Source organism: Berghia stephanieae, chromosome 4 (genome assembly GCF_034508935.2).
Source record: "Berghia stephanieae isolate SIO BIC M18660-M18661 chromosome 4, UCSD_Bste_1.3, whole genome shotgun sequence".
In the NCBI taxonomy this organism is placed as follows: Eukaryota; Metazoa; Mollusca; class Gastropoda; order Nudibranchia; family Aeolidiidae; genus Berghia; species Berghia stephanieae.
This window is the reverse complement of record NC_088363.1, coordinates 84,741,340-84,763,369: the sequence shown is the minus strand read 5'-3', so window position 1 is coordinate 84,763,369 and position 22,030 is coordinate 84,741,340. Positions and strand designations below refer to the sequence as shown.

Sequence of the window (22,030 nt, the reverse complement as noted above, 5' to 3'; positions counted from 1 at the left end):
GTTTTTGTTTAGGATCACAGGGAGTGTTGTGATCGGTCTTCCTCTGAAAAGGTTCCCGTGTTTTTGGAAGTATCCCGACATGGCTTGGTTTGCTGGTATGTTTTTGTCCCTGCGTAGTATGTGACCGAAAAGTTGCCATCGTTGTTGTAAAATGTCAAGGGAGATTGGTCTTTCTTTTGTGATCTTATAGAGTGATTCATTTGAGATCTTTTTGGGGTATTTGATGTCCAGTACCCTTCTTAGCTGTGTGCGATGGAAGGCATCCAGATGTTCTTCTTCGGATTTTGTCAACGCCCAAGTGCCGCAGTTATACAGAAGTACCGGTTTTACAAGAGCATGGTACAGTTTCAGTTTGGTTTTTCTCTTTATTTTGTCACCTCTAATCCATACATTGGTGAGTTTACTGAGTGCGGCGTTTGATAGCTGTTTTCTTCTTTGTACATCCTCGGTGTCTCCAATTAGTGAGCCGACTTTCTTTGTTCTTTTCCATTCCTCTTTGTTCCTCGATATTGTTGTAAATTCGGTTTTATTGGCATTGACTTGGAGGTTATATTTCATGAGGGTATTTTGTATGATGTCTATATTTGCTGGTGTTGATCCAATAAAATCGACATCATCTGCATAGGCGATTTCTCTAGGGATTGCATTCTCAATATGAGTCGTTGGTTTTGGAATGACTTTTCGAACTTCTTTCAGAGCGTGTTCTAAGTATATTGTGAACAGAATCGGGCTCAGACTATCTCCTTATAACTTTTAAAATTATCTAATTTAAACTAGATTATTTCGGACATGGTAATACAGCTTATAACTTGAAAAAACAGGCTGGTATTTGCCCACCCTGCCCATTATTACCAGCCGTCCCTGTATATATATATATATGTATATATATATATATATATATATATGTGTGTGTGTGTGTGTGTGTGTGTGTGTGTGTGTGTATGCATTGTCGCAATAGGTTCTCAACTGTGTGTTTATACATTTTTATGCATGCCACTTCTGTAAACGAATTTCCATTTTCTTTTTGGATGAATAAAGTTTATATTATTATTATTATTATTATTATTATTATTATTATTATTATTATTATTATTATTATTATTATTATTATTATTATTATTATTATTATTATTATTATTATTATTATTATTATTGTTATTATTATTATTATTATTATTATTATTATTATTATTATTATTATTATTATTATTATTAATATCATTATAAAACATTGACGTCATTTTAGGGCTATTATAAGGGGAAAATGGGATACCAGTAACAAAAATTATAGTTTTACCAATTTTATTAACACACAAGAGAAGAAAAAAAAGGCAAAAGGAAATTGTTAGATGGTACACTGGTGAAGGGAATACACAATTCCATACAAAATAACAGTGTAGATATTTTTACATCTTATTTATAAATGGAAACACTTGCAATTTTCCTTCTAACAGGAAGTTAGTCGATTGATTGTTGTCAGTATTGCCTGGTTGGCGAATTTTGCCAAATTGGCGGATTTTTATCATCGCGTGGCTGGAGAATTGCCTGGCGGATGGCAGATTTTTGATGATTTGTATAACCCTCCAAAAAGTAAAAGTATAGCAGTCAAGTCTAATTATTTCTTCTTTTTTCCCCCTAAAGTAGTGCGGGGCGGTCCTTGGCAAGCTTAAGGACCACGGTCCTACGGTCCTTGGGAAATGAAGACCGCAAGGACCGGTCTCTAGACCGGTCCGTTCATTCTTGAACCGTTAAAGACCGCTACACGATGAAAACCGTGGCCTACAGGAGTAAAACACACGGAGTAGTCACACTCATTTCAAATAGTAACCTAATTAGAGAAGAGGGGTGATGCCTTCTTTATTTGCTCACCGTACTTCATTGTTACTTCGATAATTTAATAAAATTTGAAATTTATCCCCATTAACGGAGATAATGGCATCGCCCAAGGCGTTGATCGAGTTGTTCGTGGCGTTGATACACACACGCAACTCCTACCCCCCCCCCCCCCCACACACACACACACATTAGAGGGCAGCGAGCATTGAAGAGTAAGAGAGAGACGTGAAGTTATAATAAGAGGGGGTGGATGAGGTGATAAGAGGGGTCGATGGTGACTTTTCGCCAGATCTAACAAACTCAGCTACCCATTCATTGCTGAGTAGACAGGGATTCAGAAAAAAATCGACTGCACCCGGATCGATCTCTGGCCCTTTGCGTATAAAGAGAGTGCTCTATCAACTGAGCTATCGGGGTCCCCAAATATTCTATTGGACCTTTTAAAAATACAGACGTTATAACTGGTTTTTTTGGACGGAAGAAACTAATGAAACTCATATTACTTGATTAGTTAAAACACCAAACGAAATTTTAATATTATTGTATTATTTTAAATGACAACAATGCGATAGAAAGGAGTGGCGACAAGAGATGGACAAAAGAAAACAAAAAATCAGACTTGCAACTTGCTAGGTTCGACACACACACACACACACACACACACACACATCTTTAGTAGTCACATACATTTCAAACAATAACCCATTAGAGAAGAGGGGTCATGCCTTCATCATAGATCATTGTCATTGCGATCATTATGGTGTAGTAAATTTTGAAATTTACCCCGTATAATGGAATCGTCCAAGGCGTGCGCCTCCTGTTCCCCCCATCTCACACACGAAAGGGCGGTTTGCGGAGTGGAGGGAGGTGGTCGTCTGCCTCTATGGTCGTCTGTGTCGTTTAGTGTATGGCAAAGGGGGTGGGTGCGATTAATTAAGTGGGATGGGTGGTGATTGGTGGAAGATAGGCAAAGGACCGAGGCAACGAATCGCTGGGGAAGTAGTATGGCGCGAGACCGTTGAAAGGTGATAAGAAGTGAGGACCGCCGGCGGTCTTCCTCTTTGGGACTGGACCACGGTTCACAGCTAAAAGACCGTGGGACCGGTCCTCAGCGCGGCACTACCCTAAAGTGACTTTTAGGAGCACCTATTGTTGGCCTAGATCTGCATTACACAACCTAATTCAGATTAATCGTAGGTGAAAACAATATCCCACAGCCTAACTCCCGCTCAAACAAAATCGAAACTCTCAATCTTCATGCCTTTATTAAGGACAAGGGTGTAAATTAATGGCTGCCTCTATTCTCATTTCCCCCCCCCCCCTCCCCCCCCCCCGCGGCCGATTGGATTACCGACAAAAACGTCGCCGGCTTTTTGCGATTTGGATTTGATTGATTTTTTTTTTATTGTGCAACTTGTGACAAGAAACTTAACAAATTACTGCATCACAACCTTTGGATTAAACATACAACAATTGTGGACTACTATTATGAAGACTAGCATCCGGGGGTGAGAATAGTCACTTCGAAATTAATAGTGGCGTTTTTTTGGTGGATTTTGGCGGATTTCTGGCATAAAGTTGGCGGAATTTTTGCAAAGGCACCTGGCAACACTGATTGTTGTCAACAGAAACAAAGATGGCGACATCAACAAGGTTTTTAATTTAATTAAGGAATTTATTTATTTATTTTACACTGTGGTAACATTAGTTATTGCACACCTCCAACCTTTCAAAATTTTATACATCATAACCTTAGCACTTAAATTTGAAAAAAAAACGGTCCATGAAATGTAATTATGACTCTTCAGACTCAGACTCATCGACTGTGAAGAACTGAAACTGACTTATACGGACGTATCACAGAACTTTACAATTTGAAACTTACTTTTTTTTTCAAAAAGTAAAAATTAATAGTTCAATTTTATATAGACAAATAGACATTTAAAAAACCATTTAATATGGCACCTTACTTTTAGATCTAGGATTAATGGTGTAGGGAACATAATGCCTTTTTATGTTGTGTGTTTGTGTGTTGGTGTGTAGTATCTCGATCGAGGCTGTTGTCAGTTGTTGTCATGATGTTCCGTTTGTGATTGTGACGTCATATCTTGTTTGCCCTCGTATATGAGCCGCAGTCACCGCTTACTCACTCTTTTTTTTTTTTTTGCAATATGAATTTCTACTAAACGTTTCCTAACCGGATAACCAAAATCTTGTACTTAGTAAATCGCGAACTGCCCACTTCGGTGGAGATACATGCCTCGTGCATATTATTTATTTATTTTATTTTCTCATCGTGAATGAGATGTAAAAATCTATTCACGACAATGGTTACAAAGTTATGATTTTACTTCTCAACAAACACAACAAAATTTAGCATCCAAAATAAGCTCAAGAAAACCTGTGACTGAATTTCCTTTCCTGGACAGCCTCTCGATAAGCTGAATACCGGTTGAAACGGGAAATTAGCATGGAGAAAAGAAGGTTCGTCACATGTGGCCACAATTAAGACTCTCCGACCCCTTCAATCTTGATGAAATGCGGCATGATAGAAGGATGAGATTTTTTGTTTATTTTATTTTTTAAAATGTTTTTGCACCTTTGCCCTCCCAAAATTACGAAAATTGAGAGAGGATTTGGGGAAATCTTCCCCCAAAAGTTGATTTTGAAAAGTAGGACCATCAAATTCAAAACGGCAGATCTTGAATGCAAACAATCGGATGAAAATATCGCAAAAGTTGGTTAAAATTATTACTAATTTTTTTAAAAATTGTTTAATTGCCGATGGACCCAATCAAATTATTAAAATTATCACAAGCTAATACCTGTTCGTTGAACGGAGGTTTGAAAAAAACAAACAAAAAAAAACCCAACAATTTAGCAGCTCATGGCAAAGGTACATGACTGGCACCTGGTAAAAAAAATATTTTAAAGATATATATATTATGTGCAATTAAGTGCTTGTATTTACTTAGTCCTAATCTTGATAGCAATGAGTTTGAAATTGAGTAGAATAATTAATAAAATCCAAATGTTATAAGCTTAAACACTCAAAGACAATCCCCGTTAAAATGCATTGTGCTATAGTTAATGATTGCTTGTATCAAATGGCTCTACTCATGGAATAAGTCATTACATTGATGGAAAAGTCCATCCTTTTCTCACCCACTCAAAGCACTGAATTCACAAAAATGCTGATTTAGTCATATTATGATATTGAAAACATTGAACATACCTGAGAGCAACCGTTATTCCAGTTTTGCATTCTATTCACAGTCTTGTCCCATATGACAAAAAAGCAGTCAAAACACTTCCACCAGAGTGTTTGAATGAAATAATTCCACCTCTGGATTACTCATTCTTAAAGATAACAACAGTAGAAGGTAAGATTTAATTCAATTAAGTTCTGTTTTTGTCATTATTTACTTAAATTCATGTATAGTAACATTTTAAAACCCGTTTCTGGACATTTTATAAAACATTTAATATCAAAAGCACCCTTAAGTAAGAAGTTGATATCAAAAGCACCCTTAAAGGCATGCGATCTTGACCCCTTTTCAGCCTAGCTGATTATTATATGTGTGGACACACTATTGCTATCAATAACTGATGAAATCAATTTAAAAAAAAAAAACGCCCTCGCCCATTGCTTACTAAAAAAGCCATTCTTTGGATCAGAACAATCTTTAAAACAAAACCTATCGTTTCAACTGCTGAGCAATCTCAATATGAATTGGTCACAAAAACCTTCTCTGTCAGATATAGAAAGGGGCAAAGCACGGAGTCACACCTTTTGAGAGTGTTTAATGCCTGTAATAGAAAACCTATTCAAACGGAGTCAATATTCTTTATATTGGACCTATGCATAGCTTTTGACTTGACTGACTGTGGCATCTTGCTTCCACATTTAGTAAGAGTGTTTGGATTGATAGACGCTGCACTGCAATGATTCTAAAAGCAGAGTCACAATCAATTGTGTAAGATTCATTAACATTTATCGAAATTTGATATGTCACAGGTTTCTGTACTGAGGCCAGTCCTTTTCACAATATACATAAATGTAGACTGTAATTAATAAATTCATCTCTTTTTTATTTGAATAATGGTGATATGCATATTTATGACTCTGCCTCTATCTCTGATTGTGAAGACCTTTTTGAATGAATCCTTGTTTGTTTGTATAAGATTAATGATCAAATTATTTATTTTCTACTTCCAAGCATCATTGTCTAATGCCAATTCACAAATTCTATAATGAGGTATATGTACATAAGGGCCATTTCGATTCAGTAATGCATACTTACAAATATGGCTTTAAACTTTTTCTATTTTTAAAAACCATTTTAGATGTCATATTGATTTATTACATAGAATCTTTTTTTTTCTGTTCATTGTAAGAATAAAAAAAGTCCGTAAATTGTGTTTAAATGTTATTGGCAAATTGTTGTGCCGTTGCAATGTACATATGTAAAACAGATGCTCATTCATTCTCTCAAGTTCAACAGGAATTGAGAGCAAGCAAATTTGTACAATTGCTCACTCATGAGAGAGTTAAAATGGGCCACTGTAAGAACCCATTGTAACTAAAATTTCTTTACACGATATTCATTTTTATAAAAAAACTATTAATGCATATGCAAATATTGTTGCTGTCTGGGTTTTAATTTGTGCATCTTATCCTACATTATTTAACAATTTCATATTCAATTTTATTAGCCTTCCAAGGCGTTCCCATTTTCAATATTTAAAAATTATGATTTTTAAACATACTTCAGAATGTGAGTCCGAGGAACCAAGGATAACTTCTCCAAGAAAGCAACAATATGTTTCCACAAAGAAGGAAGAAGAAGAAAAGGATGACAAATCTAAAAGCGCTTGCCTTAGATTAAACAATAATGAGTTAAAAGATGTCAACAATATCATGTCCGTTGCAACATCCCTTTTTCATTCTCCACAAAACATTGGCTGGATAGACCTTTCATTCAATACTCTTGCAAAAATAGATCCTGTGAGTATTTATCAATTGAACACACACACACACACATACACACACACACATACACACACACATATAAAAGAAAGTCCAATCACACGAGTCGTTAATTTATACTGGAGTTCCTTGTATTTGAAAAAAAAAAGTATTTGAAAGATTCAGAGTTTGATATCTACAAGTTAAGGTGGTAGGCTATTCCAGTTTCATATTGTTTAAGGGAAAAAATAGTAAAATGATACACGTTGGTTCATGGGTTATTGTACCAGAGCACATTTTATTTTCTTTATCATGGGGAATGATAGTGTATGATTTTTTACTTTTGACAGCTCGGTACTAGGCAAAGTAGAAAAGAAAAACACCAGAAAAAAAAATCATACTGAAAATATTTTTAAAAAATCAACCTTTGGGATCGAACCCAAAATGTCCTGATTGTCGATCAGATGTGCTATCATTATTACCTTACCAGAATTTTATCTTGCACTGGTATCTGATCACTTTACTATTTTTGTATGAACTTTATTTTCAATATAGTTCCTTCAGATCAGTTATGATTACAAAAACTCTGCTTCTTATATTTTTTATTGTCTCACAAATGCTGTCTCAATTTCTAGGTGTTGGCACAGTTTGAAAACCTGCAAATATTGTATCTTCACGGAAATGCAATTTCGGACTTGAAAGAGGTGAACAAACTAGCAGCCATCCCAAAATTATGGAAACTGACACTGCATGGTAATCCCATTGAAGATATTAAGGTAGGTGGCAAATCCAAATGTTATCTGATAGAGAGATCACCTATTAACCCACATTGATACGGCCCACTTCACGTAATAACTGCTACTTTCATATAACATAATTTTTTGATGCAAAACAACTCTCTAATATCTCCTTTCTTTGTTAAATAACCCAATGTTATTGCTAAGTAATAGGGACTGATTGAAACCTTGGTTTCCATACACACACCTCAATGATTACCACAAAATCTCATTTCTTGCTTTTTAAATTGACATAAGACTCTACAAAAGACAGAGGCTACCAACTGTAGATCCTGCAAGTTACCCTTCTACTTCCTGTCGACTTGAATGATGTGTCTTCCATCTATCATATAGATTGTCATTGACCAATGCAAGTTGTGTCCGATGTATATCTTTGATTCCAGTGCATTAGTGATAGTCCAGTATATTTAGGGTTTGACACGGAAGAAATTGGTGCTAAGCTAGTTTTTATTCTGATGACTAAATCATGTTATGAGCATCCCATGAAAAATCCACCATATCATACTGCCATTTTAAATTTAACATCTGTATGAGAATATTTACCTCTTTGTTAAGATGTGCATGGGGATGAATCTGATGAAGAGATTTCAGTTTAAGTCAAAACGATTGATATTTCAAAAATTTAGTTTTTGCAGCAAGCTCTATCTGATAAAAGCATTTGATTGAGTTTAAATTTCATGATCGAGACTTTAAATTCAATTTCCAGCATCAAATTCACCCAAACATACCAACATGAGATGGTCGGTTACACATTAAAAAAAAATATTCTTCTTATTTTTTAAATCTTTCTTCTCCAGGACTACAAGAAATTCTGTGTGTCTGCGTTGACCAAGTTATTGAATTTTGACTTTGCTCGAGTAACAAAGGCCGATAGAGTGACGGCCAACACATGGAAGAATTTCAATCAGCCAAAGAAAGTGAAAATGCATGACAGAGATGACTAGATTTTATTTCGGTAAGTTAAAAAAGAAAAGAATCATACTTTGATTGAAGTATATGGTTATCAGGTAATTGTTTAACTAATAATAATAGTAATAATGAAAACCATTTATTTTGTGCTAGATTAGTGTGGATTGGATTTCTTATACGTGATGAAAACTTTTATTTCTCTTGTCATGTCAGAATAAAATTATTTTAAGAGCCTTTATTAAAACACGAAGTATTTCATCAGAGCCATAAAGCATAAGGAGCTGGAGATTACCTTAGTGTCAAGAGCGGTAATCAAACTGCAGCATTGCGGGTGGTTGGATGGGAGCATCACCCTTGAATCATATACCTATGATGTTCGCATGGGTGTACGATCTGATAGTGATGTCGTTTCTTCTTCTCTTTACTAGCCTATCCTGCTTCTTTGGTTTGTGATTGTATTTTTGACAGGGATATTTTTTTTTCTGTAAATCTTCTGCCTGTTTGTTCTTGGTTATTTATAATTTAGCTTATGATATCTTATGGTTATGATTTTGATTTACATTTGTACTATTTTTGTTAGATTGCTTGTTTTTTTGTTTCAGCGGTCTCTCATATAACCTCAATTGTGTTGGAAGAGACCTAAAGCAACAAACAAACAAACAAAAAACTGCAGCATTTGCTTGCAACTCTTTTAAAAGGATGTACCTAAGTTATCATTTTAGGCATCATGTCTAATGAGAATTACTTTCAGCACATTTATTAATTCTCATGAAAATGTTATTTTAAAAGATAAGATCCACAGAATTGGAGTTAAACCCAGTTTCGTTTTTATTTTATTTTCTTTTTTTTTTTTATTATACAGACTCCTTCTTGCTACCATATAGATAAATACTTGTCTATTGCACAGTGATCTCCACCAAATCTGACAGTCAGAGCAACCCAATCACAGCTGGGTGGATAGAGCGGTTAGAGAAAAAAATCCTGACTGCGCCCGGGACTGATATTGTTCCCTCTATACAGGACTGTCAGAAGTATTACAATGATGGTTATTATCCATTACTTCTCATGAAAACGTTTTTAAAGGATAGTTCTTTGTATCCAAAAGACGAACAGAGATGGATTTAATTATTGTTTTTGTTTCATCCAATGGCCACTAACTATTGCTTGCTACCCAATGGATAGGTGCTGATATATTGCTATTGCAAAGTAATTTCCACCAGATCTAACAGACTTTTTGTCCCTTTGATTACAGATATTTCCCATTTAGGCAATTTTGGTTTACCTAATCATTTCTTTATACCCTTATTTACTTTAACAGGGAGCCATCTTGAGAGTCAGGTTAACAAGGAGTTCAAAAGCAAGCGCTGGTTGGAAATGTGAGAGTCTGCCATCGTCACTTGATTTTTCTCACTCAGATGTGGGATAGCTGAAAATGAGTTGTTTAATCAGTGCTTACAATGCACATTATTACGTTCCCACACAATAAAATAAATTGCATATTTGCCTATTTAAGATTTTATCATGAGTTCATCATGGCCATTTTTTTTTCAGTTTTGTCGCGGATACTTCTTTCTTGGGCTACAATGTAACAGTAATAGATGTCAGGTTAGAGTAAAATTGAACACTGTGTGAAAAGGGTTTATTAGTGAAATAATCTCACTAAACCAATAACTTATTTGATACCTCATACAGTTTAGAAGATCTAAGACGTGCACTATGTATAAACCAAATAACCAGAAAGTCAATAGTGAAAAATGATTTGAGAGGTATTGCACACATTGATGGGTCACTCACCATGGCTGGGCAACTACTCCTTGTCATTGACAATGCAGATCAATAGCTCCAAGGAATCAACAAATTGTACAGTCAATAATGTTTTATCTGGTGCTCAAGTTAATTGTTGGTAGATTTTCAATTTCTGAAAGAATCGTTTTCATTTTGTAGGTCGGGCAATGAAATACTATCGGTTTCAAGGGTTGTAACTCCTGATTTACAAGCTTATGGATGATTACAAATGCTTTGAATGATTTTAAAATGATCTACAATCTTATAACTGATGACTAAGCGACCACATAGAATAATGCTGCAGATTGTTGGTTGCGGAATTAAAGCATCGAACCTTTTCAAGGCTCAACTCGGTTTTCCAAAGTCAAGTTTATTATAATAAAGGAACATGGTTGATAAGAACTGATTGAAATGACGAATGCATGTCTGTACCCTATGTTTCTTGTGTTTCCCCCGAAATAAAGATCTATTGCTGTAAATAAATACTGTTATATATACAATTTTTTTCCTGGGCTGTTCTATTATACGTGTTCAATTGTTTTATATTGGGTAAATCATAAACTGAAAATTGAGCTACTGTGAAATTATATTTCTTTTTGAGCCCCTTTGTTTTCTTAGTTTTTTCGTGTTGTTCTGTTTTGTTTGTTTTTGTTTTGTTTTTATTTTCTCAATGTTCCAGATCAATATGCAATAAAACTAAACTTCTCTTTTTTTTCAATGTTTTTTTATCACAATAATTAAATGCTGAGATCGCAACAGCATCCGTCTGGTCTGCGTATGTTGGAACAAACGAGGTAAAGTGAGTTTAAAGTCAACATAATTAGAATGAGAGAATTTAAGTTATTCTTATCATAACTCATTCTCCTCATTCAATGCATTTATTTTATTGACACAAATTTAAGTAAAGGATAAATGTCAGTTACATACATTAGCTTCACCTGAAAAAATATTACTATTTTGAAACGGTGGCTTACAAATTTGAATTTCTGCAAACATTCGGTCGAGTTTGCTAATGGCAGAATAAAATGTGTACATTTATTTAAATAACAGTTAGTTGGGCTGTATATTGTTAATTATGATAATTAGAATACATACTTTATCTAAATTCAGTGTGATGCATTTTATTTGTAATAAACACGGTACAGATATATAAAAAGGGATTACTTCTTTTACTTATGTAAAGTATTTACCGTATTGGAGGAAGATTTTGGCGATTTTGACGGTGAAGTGATGATGGTGTTGCTGCTGCTGCTGCTGATAATGATGATGATGATGATGATGATGATGATGATGATGACAATGACGATGATGGCGATGGTGGTGGTGGTGTGTTTGTTTGTATTCAGTGTTGATTGTTATGATTATGAATAGGAAGAAGAGGAAGACGACGATGATGATGGTGGTGATGATGATGAGAGTTGTTTTTATGACAACAGTGGTCTGCCAGAGGGACTAATACAAAAAATAGTCATTCAGAGTTAAAAGGTCCATGTAGCAGAAACTTATTCTGGTTTCTGCAATGTTTTGATGACTTGATACCCTTTAGCACTGTTAGTATCGCAAAGTACTTTCTGTCAGATTTAACAGGCTCAACTAATCTCTGCTAAATGAACAGAGGGGTCAGAAAAAAACGTCTTGTTAGTGCCTTACCAACTGGGCCATCAGGACAACCCCCCCCCCCCCCCCAACCCTTCCTTTCAAAAAAATGCTCTAACACCGGAGTAATCAGGACCCCCTCCCCCAGAGCCAGCGAAAGTGCTCTCCCAACTGAGACATCAGGACCCTACTCCCAGCATCAGCTTATAATGGTGCTCACACTCACACGACTATGTTATGACGATCGACCCAATCGGCAAATTCCGGACCGCACTCGTGCACACCCACCCGGAAGCTTCGTCACAACACACCGTTCAACTACAGTAAATGCTTTGCGATTTCGGGCTTAATACCACAACAGGTACATATTGGACAGGTGGAAAGTCCTAATTGATGAAGCGATTTTGCCCTTAGGCAGGTTGTCAACCGAAGCCGATTTGCTGCCACCCAGTGTCTCCTCTTGCTGGTGGAAAAGCCTGGCAATTCCAGTTTCGAGGAGTCTATGTCCCCGCCCCCTCAAGGGATTGAATTCGTCCAAACCTACTTCACCTCGTATATGCATCTCTGTCCGAAGTCAGGGAATCTACACACAAGGGTTGCCAGGACTTATTTCGGCTCGAAACGGGGGTATGCGCTTGAGAGTACACGAAAGTACTCTACCAACTGAGTTATAAGGACTCCGAACCCCCCCCCCCCCCCCCCCCACACACACACACAAAACCTTGAGCTTTTATATAGAGCTATATCCATTACAGCGCTTTAAAATGGGTCCCTGACCAACAGCAACACGTAACATGTAGAACGAGACATGACGTCTGTTAGGCTGTTAACGGTCAGGTAATCAATTTACATCTGAGTACGGTGAGAGAATGTCAGTAAAGAGCCTTTTCCAAGAACCCAGGACCTTCCGATCAGAAAGAGTGCCATACCACTAGACCACATAGCCGCACACACGACCAGGGAAATTGCTCTACCAACTGTCATCATGATCTCCCCCCCCCCCCCCCCCCCCCGCCACCCTTTCACCTCTTCGCATGTGCAACAGACAAATAAGAACAATGGCTGTAAAAGTAACTAAGCGTGAGAGTCCGGTCAATGGTTATTACTATTGATGCTGTGCGTTAAGTTAAAAAATCAAAATATCCGCCAACCGGATATAACCTACTAGCACACAAAACAGTGTGTAACCTTTGAACGTTTATAGTCTGATTGATACAATTTAGCGAGAACTGCTCATACAAATAGCTGGCTAAAAACAATAACAAAGAGCTGAGTGACGTCAATTACGTTCTATCGGTTAGACGGGAAGGAACTACAAACCCAATAATCGAGCAAGTACAAATGACAATAGGCGTAATCTCCCCAAGAACTGTCTTAAATTGTTTGTGGCTCTGTATTTTAGGAAGTGTCAACATTTGAAGGTATCTTTTATCATAGATGGTATGCGCTTGGCTAAGAAGCTCACAATATTGCCATCGTGAAGTATAATGGACCAACACACCAACTCTGTGTAACCATGAACTTTTATAGTCTGGTTACTACAGGTAAGTGAGAATTACTCATAAACGCGGATGGCAAAAAAAAAATTAAAAAAAATAACAAAGACAAGAGTGACGTTAACTTCATTCTATCTATAGAAAGATCTTGCATTGACCCTTGACACAGTGATAAGAAAAAGGACAAAGGACCTTTCATCTTCGCCTTCAACAAATACAATCACGAACGAATAATTAAACATAATACAAAATTTTGTTGGATCATCTTCTCTCCAGACATTAAATTCAATAGCAATTAGACCTAAAAGAAAATGGGTCCTTCACGGTGGCTCAGTGGTATGGTCACAAAAGTCAAGCGATGTTAAGCGTGGTCAATAGTCGGATGGGTGAAGGTTAAGCACGGTAGTCTTGTGCAAATGCTTTATATAAAAATGTTTAAAATTTATTCATTTAAGTCCCGTAGGATTAGGCCCCGTGTCCACCAACACAGAATCGAACCAACTAGAAGTCGCCAGTCCGAGAAAAGAGGGGAAAAAATGAAAAAAGACACCATTATTTTCATTTACCTGACTACTAAAAGAGAAGCAACCGTGTCCACCTGCACCGATCCGATAAATTTACTGGGTCATTTCCCTTTATAAGTCAGTGACCTGTGTCAGTACTCAATCCTTTCTTTTACTCCGGAGATTCTGATTTATCAACCCTGCTTTTAAACTAGTTTTAGGTTCAACAAAGGAGTCCCACGTCTTCACACGTTTTACTTTGATAATATATTGATTGGAGTTTGAACACAGAGGGAAATGGCTTACGGGACTCAAGCAGACATTGAAAAATTTGCACTTGACACCACTGATTTTGACATTGAGCCGTAAAGCATATGAAAGTTGAAAATAATAACTGCTTTTAAATAGTGCAAATAAACAAACGCTTTATATTTGTTTGTTTGTTTTTTTGTTTGTTTTTTTTTTTTTTTGTTTTTGTTTTTCAAAATGGAAACATTATTTTTGTTGGTCGTGCACATATTTCAGTGATGATAATCTTCCTCGGATCCGCGGAATTCCGGGATTTTGGGATTTTCTTTGAAATGTTCCGCTGTTTTTGCAGTGTCAAATCTTTTTCCACGAAAAGCCCTCAGGTGGCTCCACGGTAGTTGGATGAAAAAAAAATCACCACCATGTCTTGTGTCAAATTTTAACACCTGTGCTCAGTTGCATAAATTTTGGTGACGCTCGCATTTTTATGACGTCAGCCTAGACAAACCAAGGCCAGTGGTGTCCTTGGATGAACATATGTTGGGTAGGGATTGGAAAAAAAAATAGAAAATCAATACATAACACACGCTCTCTCTCTCTCTCTCTCTCTCTCTCTCTCTCTCTCTCTCTCTCTCTCTCTCTCTCTCTCTCTCCCTCTTCTCTCTCTCTCTCTCTCTCTCCCTCTTTCTCTCTCTCTCTCTCTCTCTCTCTCTCTCTCTCTCTCTCTCTCTCTCTCTCTTTTACCCACATTTCTCTCTCAACCACTCTTATATCATTTTCATGTTATGTTTTTAGAAGTCATCTTGTCATAGAAAGATAAAATTTTACAATAAGTAAGGGTGATGATCGACTCGGAAAGCAATTGTTCAAATTATTTTTAATTTACTATTTTTTATTTGTTTAGATTTATCATCTCTCGATGTAGATATTAGTATGATTAATATTGTGAGCCATTTCAATTATTTTCTCGAAAGGACAATTCATTAGATATTTACAAAAGAAGTATAATATCATATAATGTTACGTAACTATCATATTGTGTATGTAATTTTTGCATTTTGAATTGAGTTTGCCCGATGGAGCGATACATTTTCCTCCTTTCTCCTTGAAGAAAAACGTAAATATAAAGATAAAATGGAAACAAACCTTAAAAATTCAAATGCACCGCAGGCGTGGAGGATGATTAAAGAAATGGGTGGCGTTAACAACAAAAAGACAGATTTTAACAATGACACACATATGAATATCAAGGAACTAAATAAGTTTTACTGTCGATTCGACACCATTGACAACGTACTTTCAAAAATTAATATCATAACAAAAAATACGTCTCCTCCGCCAGATATCAAAGAAGAGGCGGTCATCAATGTTCTAAAGTTATGTAAAAAGAAAAAAGCACCAGGTCCAGATGGACTTAGTGGGGAACTCATTTCAAATTGTAACAACCAACTAGCTGTCCCTTTCTTACCTATTTTCCAACGTTCAATAAATAAACAGAAAATCCCAATTATATGGAAAACATCGACTATAATTCCAGTACCCAAAAAGAATCCACCAACTCAGCTGAATGATTATAGACCTGTTGCTTTAACATCAATTATTATGAAATGTCTGGAAAAAATTCTGAAAAGAGAACTGTTGCAATTTATATATGACCAACACACACTTGATCCATATCAGTTTGCCTACCAACAAAATCTTAGTGTGGAAGACGCACTCCTCACAATGATGCAATCAATATCAAATCACTTGGATGTTTCACCCGCCAACTACTGCCGATTCCTATACGTCGATTTTTCGTCTGCCTTTAATGCCATGAAAACCAACATATTAATCAGTAAACTGCATGCTCTAAACCTTCCCCCTTACCTCATCAACTGGTATAACAACTTTCTCATCGATCGCCCCCAACATGTCAGAGTAGGCTCAAATATATCATCAGTAAAAACTCTTTCAAACGGATGCCCACAAGGGTGTGTAAGCTCACCTCTACTTTACATCCTCTATACAAACGATTGTGTGGCTAGCTTTGATAACTGCCAACTCATCAAGTATGCTGATGACACCGCTATACTCGGCCTGCTCAATGATTCCGTCTCCGAATTTAAATACACTGAGCCAGTTAGTAAATTCAGCAAATGGTGTGCCGATAACTGTCTAGAGCTCAATGTAACAAAAACAAAGGAACAACTGTTTGATCACAGAAAAATAGGTAAAAGAGCAAGACAAATAACAAAAATTAACAATCAGGCGGTTGAAACTGTTGAAACGTTTAAATACCTTGGTTTAATTATAGATAACAGTCTAAGATTTGATTCGCACACCAACAGTGTCATCAAAAAATGTAACCAGCGCTTGTATATACTCAGAAAATTAAGGTCTTTCAATGTGAACAGAAAGACCATGATACAAATCTACAAGTCATTAATATTGAGTATCGTTTTGTTTGGCATCACAACATGGTATGGAAGCTGTGGAACAAAAGAAAAATCCAAACTACAAAGTACCCTCAGAGAGGCTTCAAAAATAATTAACACCGACCTTAGAAGCCTTGACACAACTTATATTAATGCAGTTGAGAAGAAAGCTTTTAACAATATCAACGAAAAGAGGCATCCGCTGAGCGAAAAATTCCAACTTCTGCGCTCCGGAAGACGGTATCTAGAAGCAAAATGTAGGACAAATCGACCTTCATTCCAACTGCCATAAAATTAATTAACAAATCTTCTGTGGAAAAATGAGACAACCAATGAAAATAACGAGAAGCAGTGGCGTGAATCATCATCATCGACATTGCCGCCGTCGTTATCATCATCATCATCATCATCATCATCATCATCATCATCATCATCATCATCATCAACATCATCATCATCATCATCATTATCATCATTATCGTAGTCATCATCATCACCATCATCATCTTCATCATCATCATCATCATCATCATCATCACAATCATTGCCATCTTCTTCTTAATATAAGACACTATATTTATAATATGGTTATCTGCTGTCCCAGCAAATATATCGTATCGTTCTATCTGTCTGTCTGTGTGAATTTATTACTGTTTCGTCACGACCATATTACCTACCCCGGGAATATACTCATGTCATCATCATCAACGTCTACATTCCACCATCATCAGACAACACCACAGCGAAAAATATTTTGAGGAAAGAAATACAGGACATTCAAATTAAGTCACCCGATGCCGTATTGATGGTCACTGGCGATTTTAACCAATGTAACGATTTTACTCTCCCGGGACTTCATCAATACGTGGACTGCGAGACAAGGGACAAAAAAACATTAGATTTATTCCTGTGTAATATTAAAAATAGTTATAAATGTTTACCCCGTGCCCCATTAGGTTTATCTGACCACTGCATGCTCTTGCTACTCCCCACCTACCGCCCTGTTTTTAAACGTGTAAAACCAGTAAAGAAAAGTGTACAGATCTGGAATGGAAGTGTGTGTGAAGATTTGCGTGGTTGTTTTGAATGCACTGACTGGAATGTTTTTATCGAATCATGTGATAGTGTGGATGAGCTGAATGACTGTGTGAGTGAGTATTTAAAATTCTGTGAACAGCTAGTGTCTTGTAAAAAAGAAATAAAATATTATCCTAACAACAAGCCTTGGATAACAAAAGATCTAAAACTTTTATTGAACCAAAAGAAAACTCTCTATACTAGTGGAAACAAAAAAGATCTGAAAACAAAACAAAAAGAGATAAAGAGGGTAATATCTAGTTGTAGAGATAAGTACAAAAATAAAATTGAAAAATGCTTTTCTTCTGGGGATATAAGGGACACGTGGCGGGGGCTTAAAACTGCTGTGAACTATAATCCAAAGCCCACGATTATATCAGAAGATATCGAAATTGAAACTTTAAATAAATTTTATTCACGTTTCGACACAGCAAACAAATTTGATATTGAAAATGAAAAACATAAATTAGACAGGGCTTTGGAAGATGAAATGACTATTGAGGTCAGTGAAGAGGAAACGAGATTCGTATTTTCGAAACTAAACGAGAGGAAGGCTGCTGGGCCGGATGGATTGAAAGGAAAACTATTAAAAGAATGTGCCCACCAGCTTTCCCCCATTTATACACATATTTTTAACTGGTCCCTCCAATGCGTTTCAATCCCTGAAATTTGGAAAACTTCAAAAATTATTCCTGTTCCAAAAAAAGAAAAACTTGAAACTATGAACGATCTCAGACCTGTTGCACTGACTTCAATAGTCATGAAATCTTTAGAAAAACTTGTTCTTGTTAAAATTAGGAATCAGTTTATGCCATTGAGTGATAGTCATCAATTTGCTTACAAACCAGGACGTGGCGTAGAGGATGCCATTTTGCTGTTTACAAACAACATCTACAGGCATCTAGATCACGCTAGGAGCTATTGCAGATTGCTTTTTGCAGATTTTTCTTCAGCGTTCAATACAATGCAACCTCAGTTGGTTGTTCAAAAATTGACTAGTCTGAATTTAAACAAGTATATAATTGCTTGGGTGCTCGAATTTCTTACGGAGAGAGCACAATATGTTCAATTAGGGCAAAACAAATCTTCCTGTATAACTACAAATACTGGTGCTCCTCAAGGTTGTGTATTGTCCCCTGTATTATTCACAATATACACGAATGACTGTAGAAGTCAAAACCTGAGTGTACCTTTAATAAAGTTTGCAGATGACACCGCTCTTCAAGGCCTCATAACAAATGGCAACGAAGTGGCTTATAGGCAAGAAATTGATAGATTTGTGTCTTGGTGTGATGCCCACCACCTAGAGCTTAACATAAGCAAGACAAAGGAGCTAGTGATTGACTTTAGGAGAGTGAAGGAACCGATAGAACCGTTAAAATTAAAGGACCAATTCGTCCAGCGAGTTCCTCACTACAAATACCTTGGTGTAACGATTGATGACAGGCTCAAGTGGGATGAACACTTGAAAATAATTAGGCATAAGATGTGCAGACGTACATATTTTTTATCGAAACTCTCTCAGTTTAGAATAGATAAAACCCTCTGCACATTATTTTATAGAGCAGTAATCGAAAGTGTTTTGTCATTTTGTATAACAGCTTGGGGAGGCAATTGCTTAGCAGTGGAAAGGAACAAAATAAATTCAAATATTAAAAAATCCATTAAACGCTATATAAATGATGTTGACGATGTAGATCTTTTATACGAGAAATTTTGTATAAATAAAATAACTAAAATATTAAATGACCAGTATCATCCACTAAGACCATCAATTATTATGTCAGAAAGAAGTGGTCGCCCTTTCTCTATTTCAACGAAAACAGAGAGACACCGAAAATCTTTTCTGCCGTCCAGTATTAGGCTTTATAACAACAATCAATAATCATTTTATATAATTATTTCTCATTTTTACTTTTTTAAATATAAATATTAATTTATTAATTTATTTGTTTTGCAATCTTTTCAATTTTCAATTTATGGTGACAGTTTTAACTATTTTACAGTGTTGAAATTATTCATATTATAAAGCGCAGCTCTGGTTATAGAGCTGCTCCTTTTTTATATATATACATCCTATTTCCATTGTATTTTATCTTATGTGTAAATTATAACACGTCTGTACAAAAAATTTCCTTTTTGGGATGCAATAAAGTATTATTATTATTATTATTATTATTATTATATTATTATTATTATTATTATTATTTTATTATTATTATTATTATTATTATTATTATTATTATTATATTGTAGTGTGTATGTATTGTTTTGTATGTATGTATGTATGTATGTATGTATGTATGTATGTATGTATGTATGTATGTATGTATATGTATGTATGTATGTATGAGTATGTATGTATGTATATGTAGTATGTATGTATGTATGTATGTATGTATGTATGTATGTATGTAATGTATGTATGTATGTATGTATGTATGTATGTATGCGTGCATGTATGTATGTATATGTATGTATGTATGATGTATGTATGTATGTATGTATGTATGTATGTAGTGTATGTATGTATGTATGTATGTATGTATGTATGTATGTATGTATGTATGTATGTATGTATGTATGTATGTATGTATGTATGGTATGCTGGTTTGTATGTATGTCTGCATGTATGTATGTATGTATGTATATGTGTATGTATGTACGCTCATCTCTTTTGTATACATGTGTAGAAACAATGTGCAAGCGTGTATGTTCGTGTATGGCTGTGTCTGTATTTGTAAATGTGTTGATGTTCATACCATGAACCAAACTGAGCATTGTTTACCTCACATGAATTGCCTTTAATTTGGACAATAAAGATTATTATTATTATTATTATTATTATTATTATTATTATTATTATTTATTATTATTATTATTATTATTATTATTATTATTATTATTATTATCATCATCATTATTATTATTATTATTATTATTATTATTATTATTATTATTATTATTATTATTATTATTATTATTATTATTATTATTATTATTATTATTATTATTATTATTATTATTATTATTATTATTATTTTTATTTATGACAAATTGCCACTATCATCACTGATATTTGCAGGTCTGATAATAGAACTCAATTATGGGCTTCTTTTAACAGAGTTATAATGGACAATATTTTGCGTTGGTTTGAGAGTCATTACAACAATAAAACCAGGTTATCAGACCTGCAAGTAAGCACGCGTCGGTCGTGGGTGTATGGAATAAACATGCAAATCATCAGTGCCATACAACAGAACATTGGAGAGAGAAGAATCTCTTAGCTCGGGTATGAATTATGAAACTTACTTAAGTCTCAAGGCCAGTACTTATTACCAATGGTAGACAGCAATTTGGTTATAACAACATGTAGACAAGTTTTGTGAGGATAATTATTCCTTTTGATTAAACACATGAAGCTCACTCTTCAGTTTATCCGATTGTAAAAATGGATATTTATGGACTGGATAATCGTTTCGTAATGTGCTACCAATTGGTCGGTGCAGTTATGGAGTCCACTTGATTTATTGACCAATTACTGTTAAAAGTACCGCAAATAAACCACAATAAATGGAAATCAATGAAATATAATTTAACAAAAACAATGTCAATCGGACAAAGGGTAATTTCAAAACTTACAAAGCGGAAGAAAGTAAAAAGCCCCATTTCACTTCGGAAATCAAACAAGACACCATACAAGGTCTCTCTCTCTCTCTCTCTCTCTCTCTCTCTCTCTCTCTCTCTCTCTCTCTCTCTCTGCGCGCGGAACGTGAGCGCACATACACAAAGTCTTTTAAATTTAAATCGAGCGTTTATATAACGCAATATCCACTAAACCTGCTCAGAGCGCTTTACAAGAGGTACTGACCAACAGCAACACTAAACATGTAGAACGAGACGAGACATGACGCCTGTTAGGCGATATTACATTTTTTTTCTCGGACAGAGACAACAGGTACTCATTTTACACCTGACTAGGGTGAGAGAATGTGAGTAAAGAGCCTTTTCCAAGGACCCAACTATGCGCCGAGCGAGGCTCGAACCCAGGACCTTCCGATCCGAAAGCGAGTGTCATACCACTAGACCACATAGACACACACGTTGTAACTACGCGGTTTATAATTTATTAATACGCAAAAATGGTGATAACGGTGGTTGTGATGGTCATAATCATATTGTGATGGTGATGGTCATGGTGATATTGACGACGATGGCAATATAGGGATATTATGATATATGATGTGAGTGTGGTGGCGACAGCGAGGTGCCTTGGTTGTGGAATATGTTTAATTTCTGTTGAACGAGAGCAAAAATGACCTCTAGTTTTAATTGGTGTTAAAAACTAAAAGGTGATTGATCGTTTTAGTAATATTATATAAAAGACTTCTTCACG

The 22,030-nt window shown here is 35.6% G+C and overlaps 1 protein-coding gene across 1 annotated transcript; it reads left to right on the top strand.

The window, feature by feature from the left end:
- The first annotated feature begins 3,441 nt into the window (after positions 1-3,441).
- Positions 3,442-11,452, top strand: LOC144971430 (leucine-rich repeat-containing protein 51-like). The gene is made up of 6 exons (XM_078912337.1): positions 3,442-3,489; positions 5,113-5,219; positions 6,612-6,844; positions 7,441-7,581; positions 8,400-8,557; positions 9,830-11,452. The coding sequence occupies exons 1-5, from the start codon at positions 3,473-3,475 to the stop codon at positions 8,544-8,546; spliced, it is 645 nt and encodes a 214-aa protein (XP_078768463.1). The 5' UTR covers positions 3,442-3,472; the 3' UTR covers positions 8,547-8,557; positions 9,830-11,452.
- The last annotated feature ends 10,578 nt before the right edge of the window (positions 11,453-22,030 follow it).

Bases quoted from the DNA above. Each gene is read 5' to 3' on its own strand.
- LOC144971430 (XM_078912337.1), top strand. The intron at 6,845-7,440 runs GTGAGTATTTAT...CTCAATTTCTAG, and splicing joins CTCTTGCAAAAATAGATCCT to GTGTTGGCACAGTTTGAAAA. The intron at 7,582-8,399 runs GTAGGTGGCAAA...TTTCTTCTCCAG, and splicing joins ATCCCATTGAAGATATTAAG to GACTACAAGAAATTCTGTGT.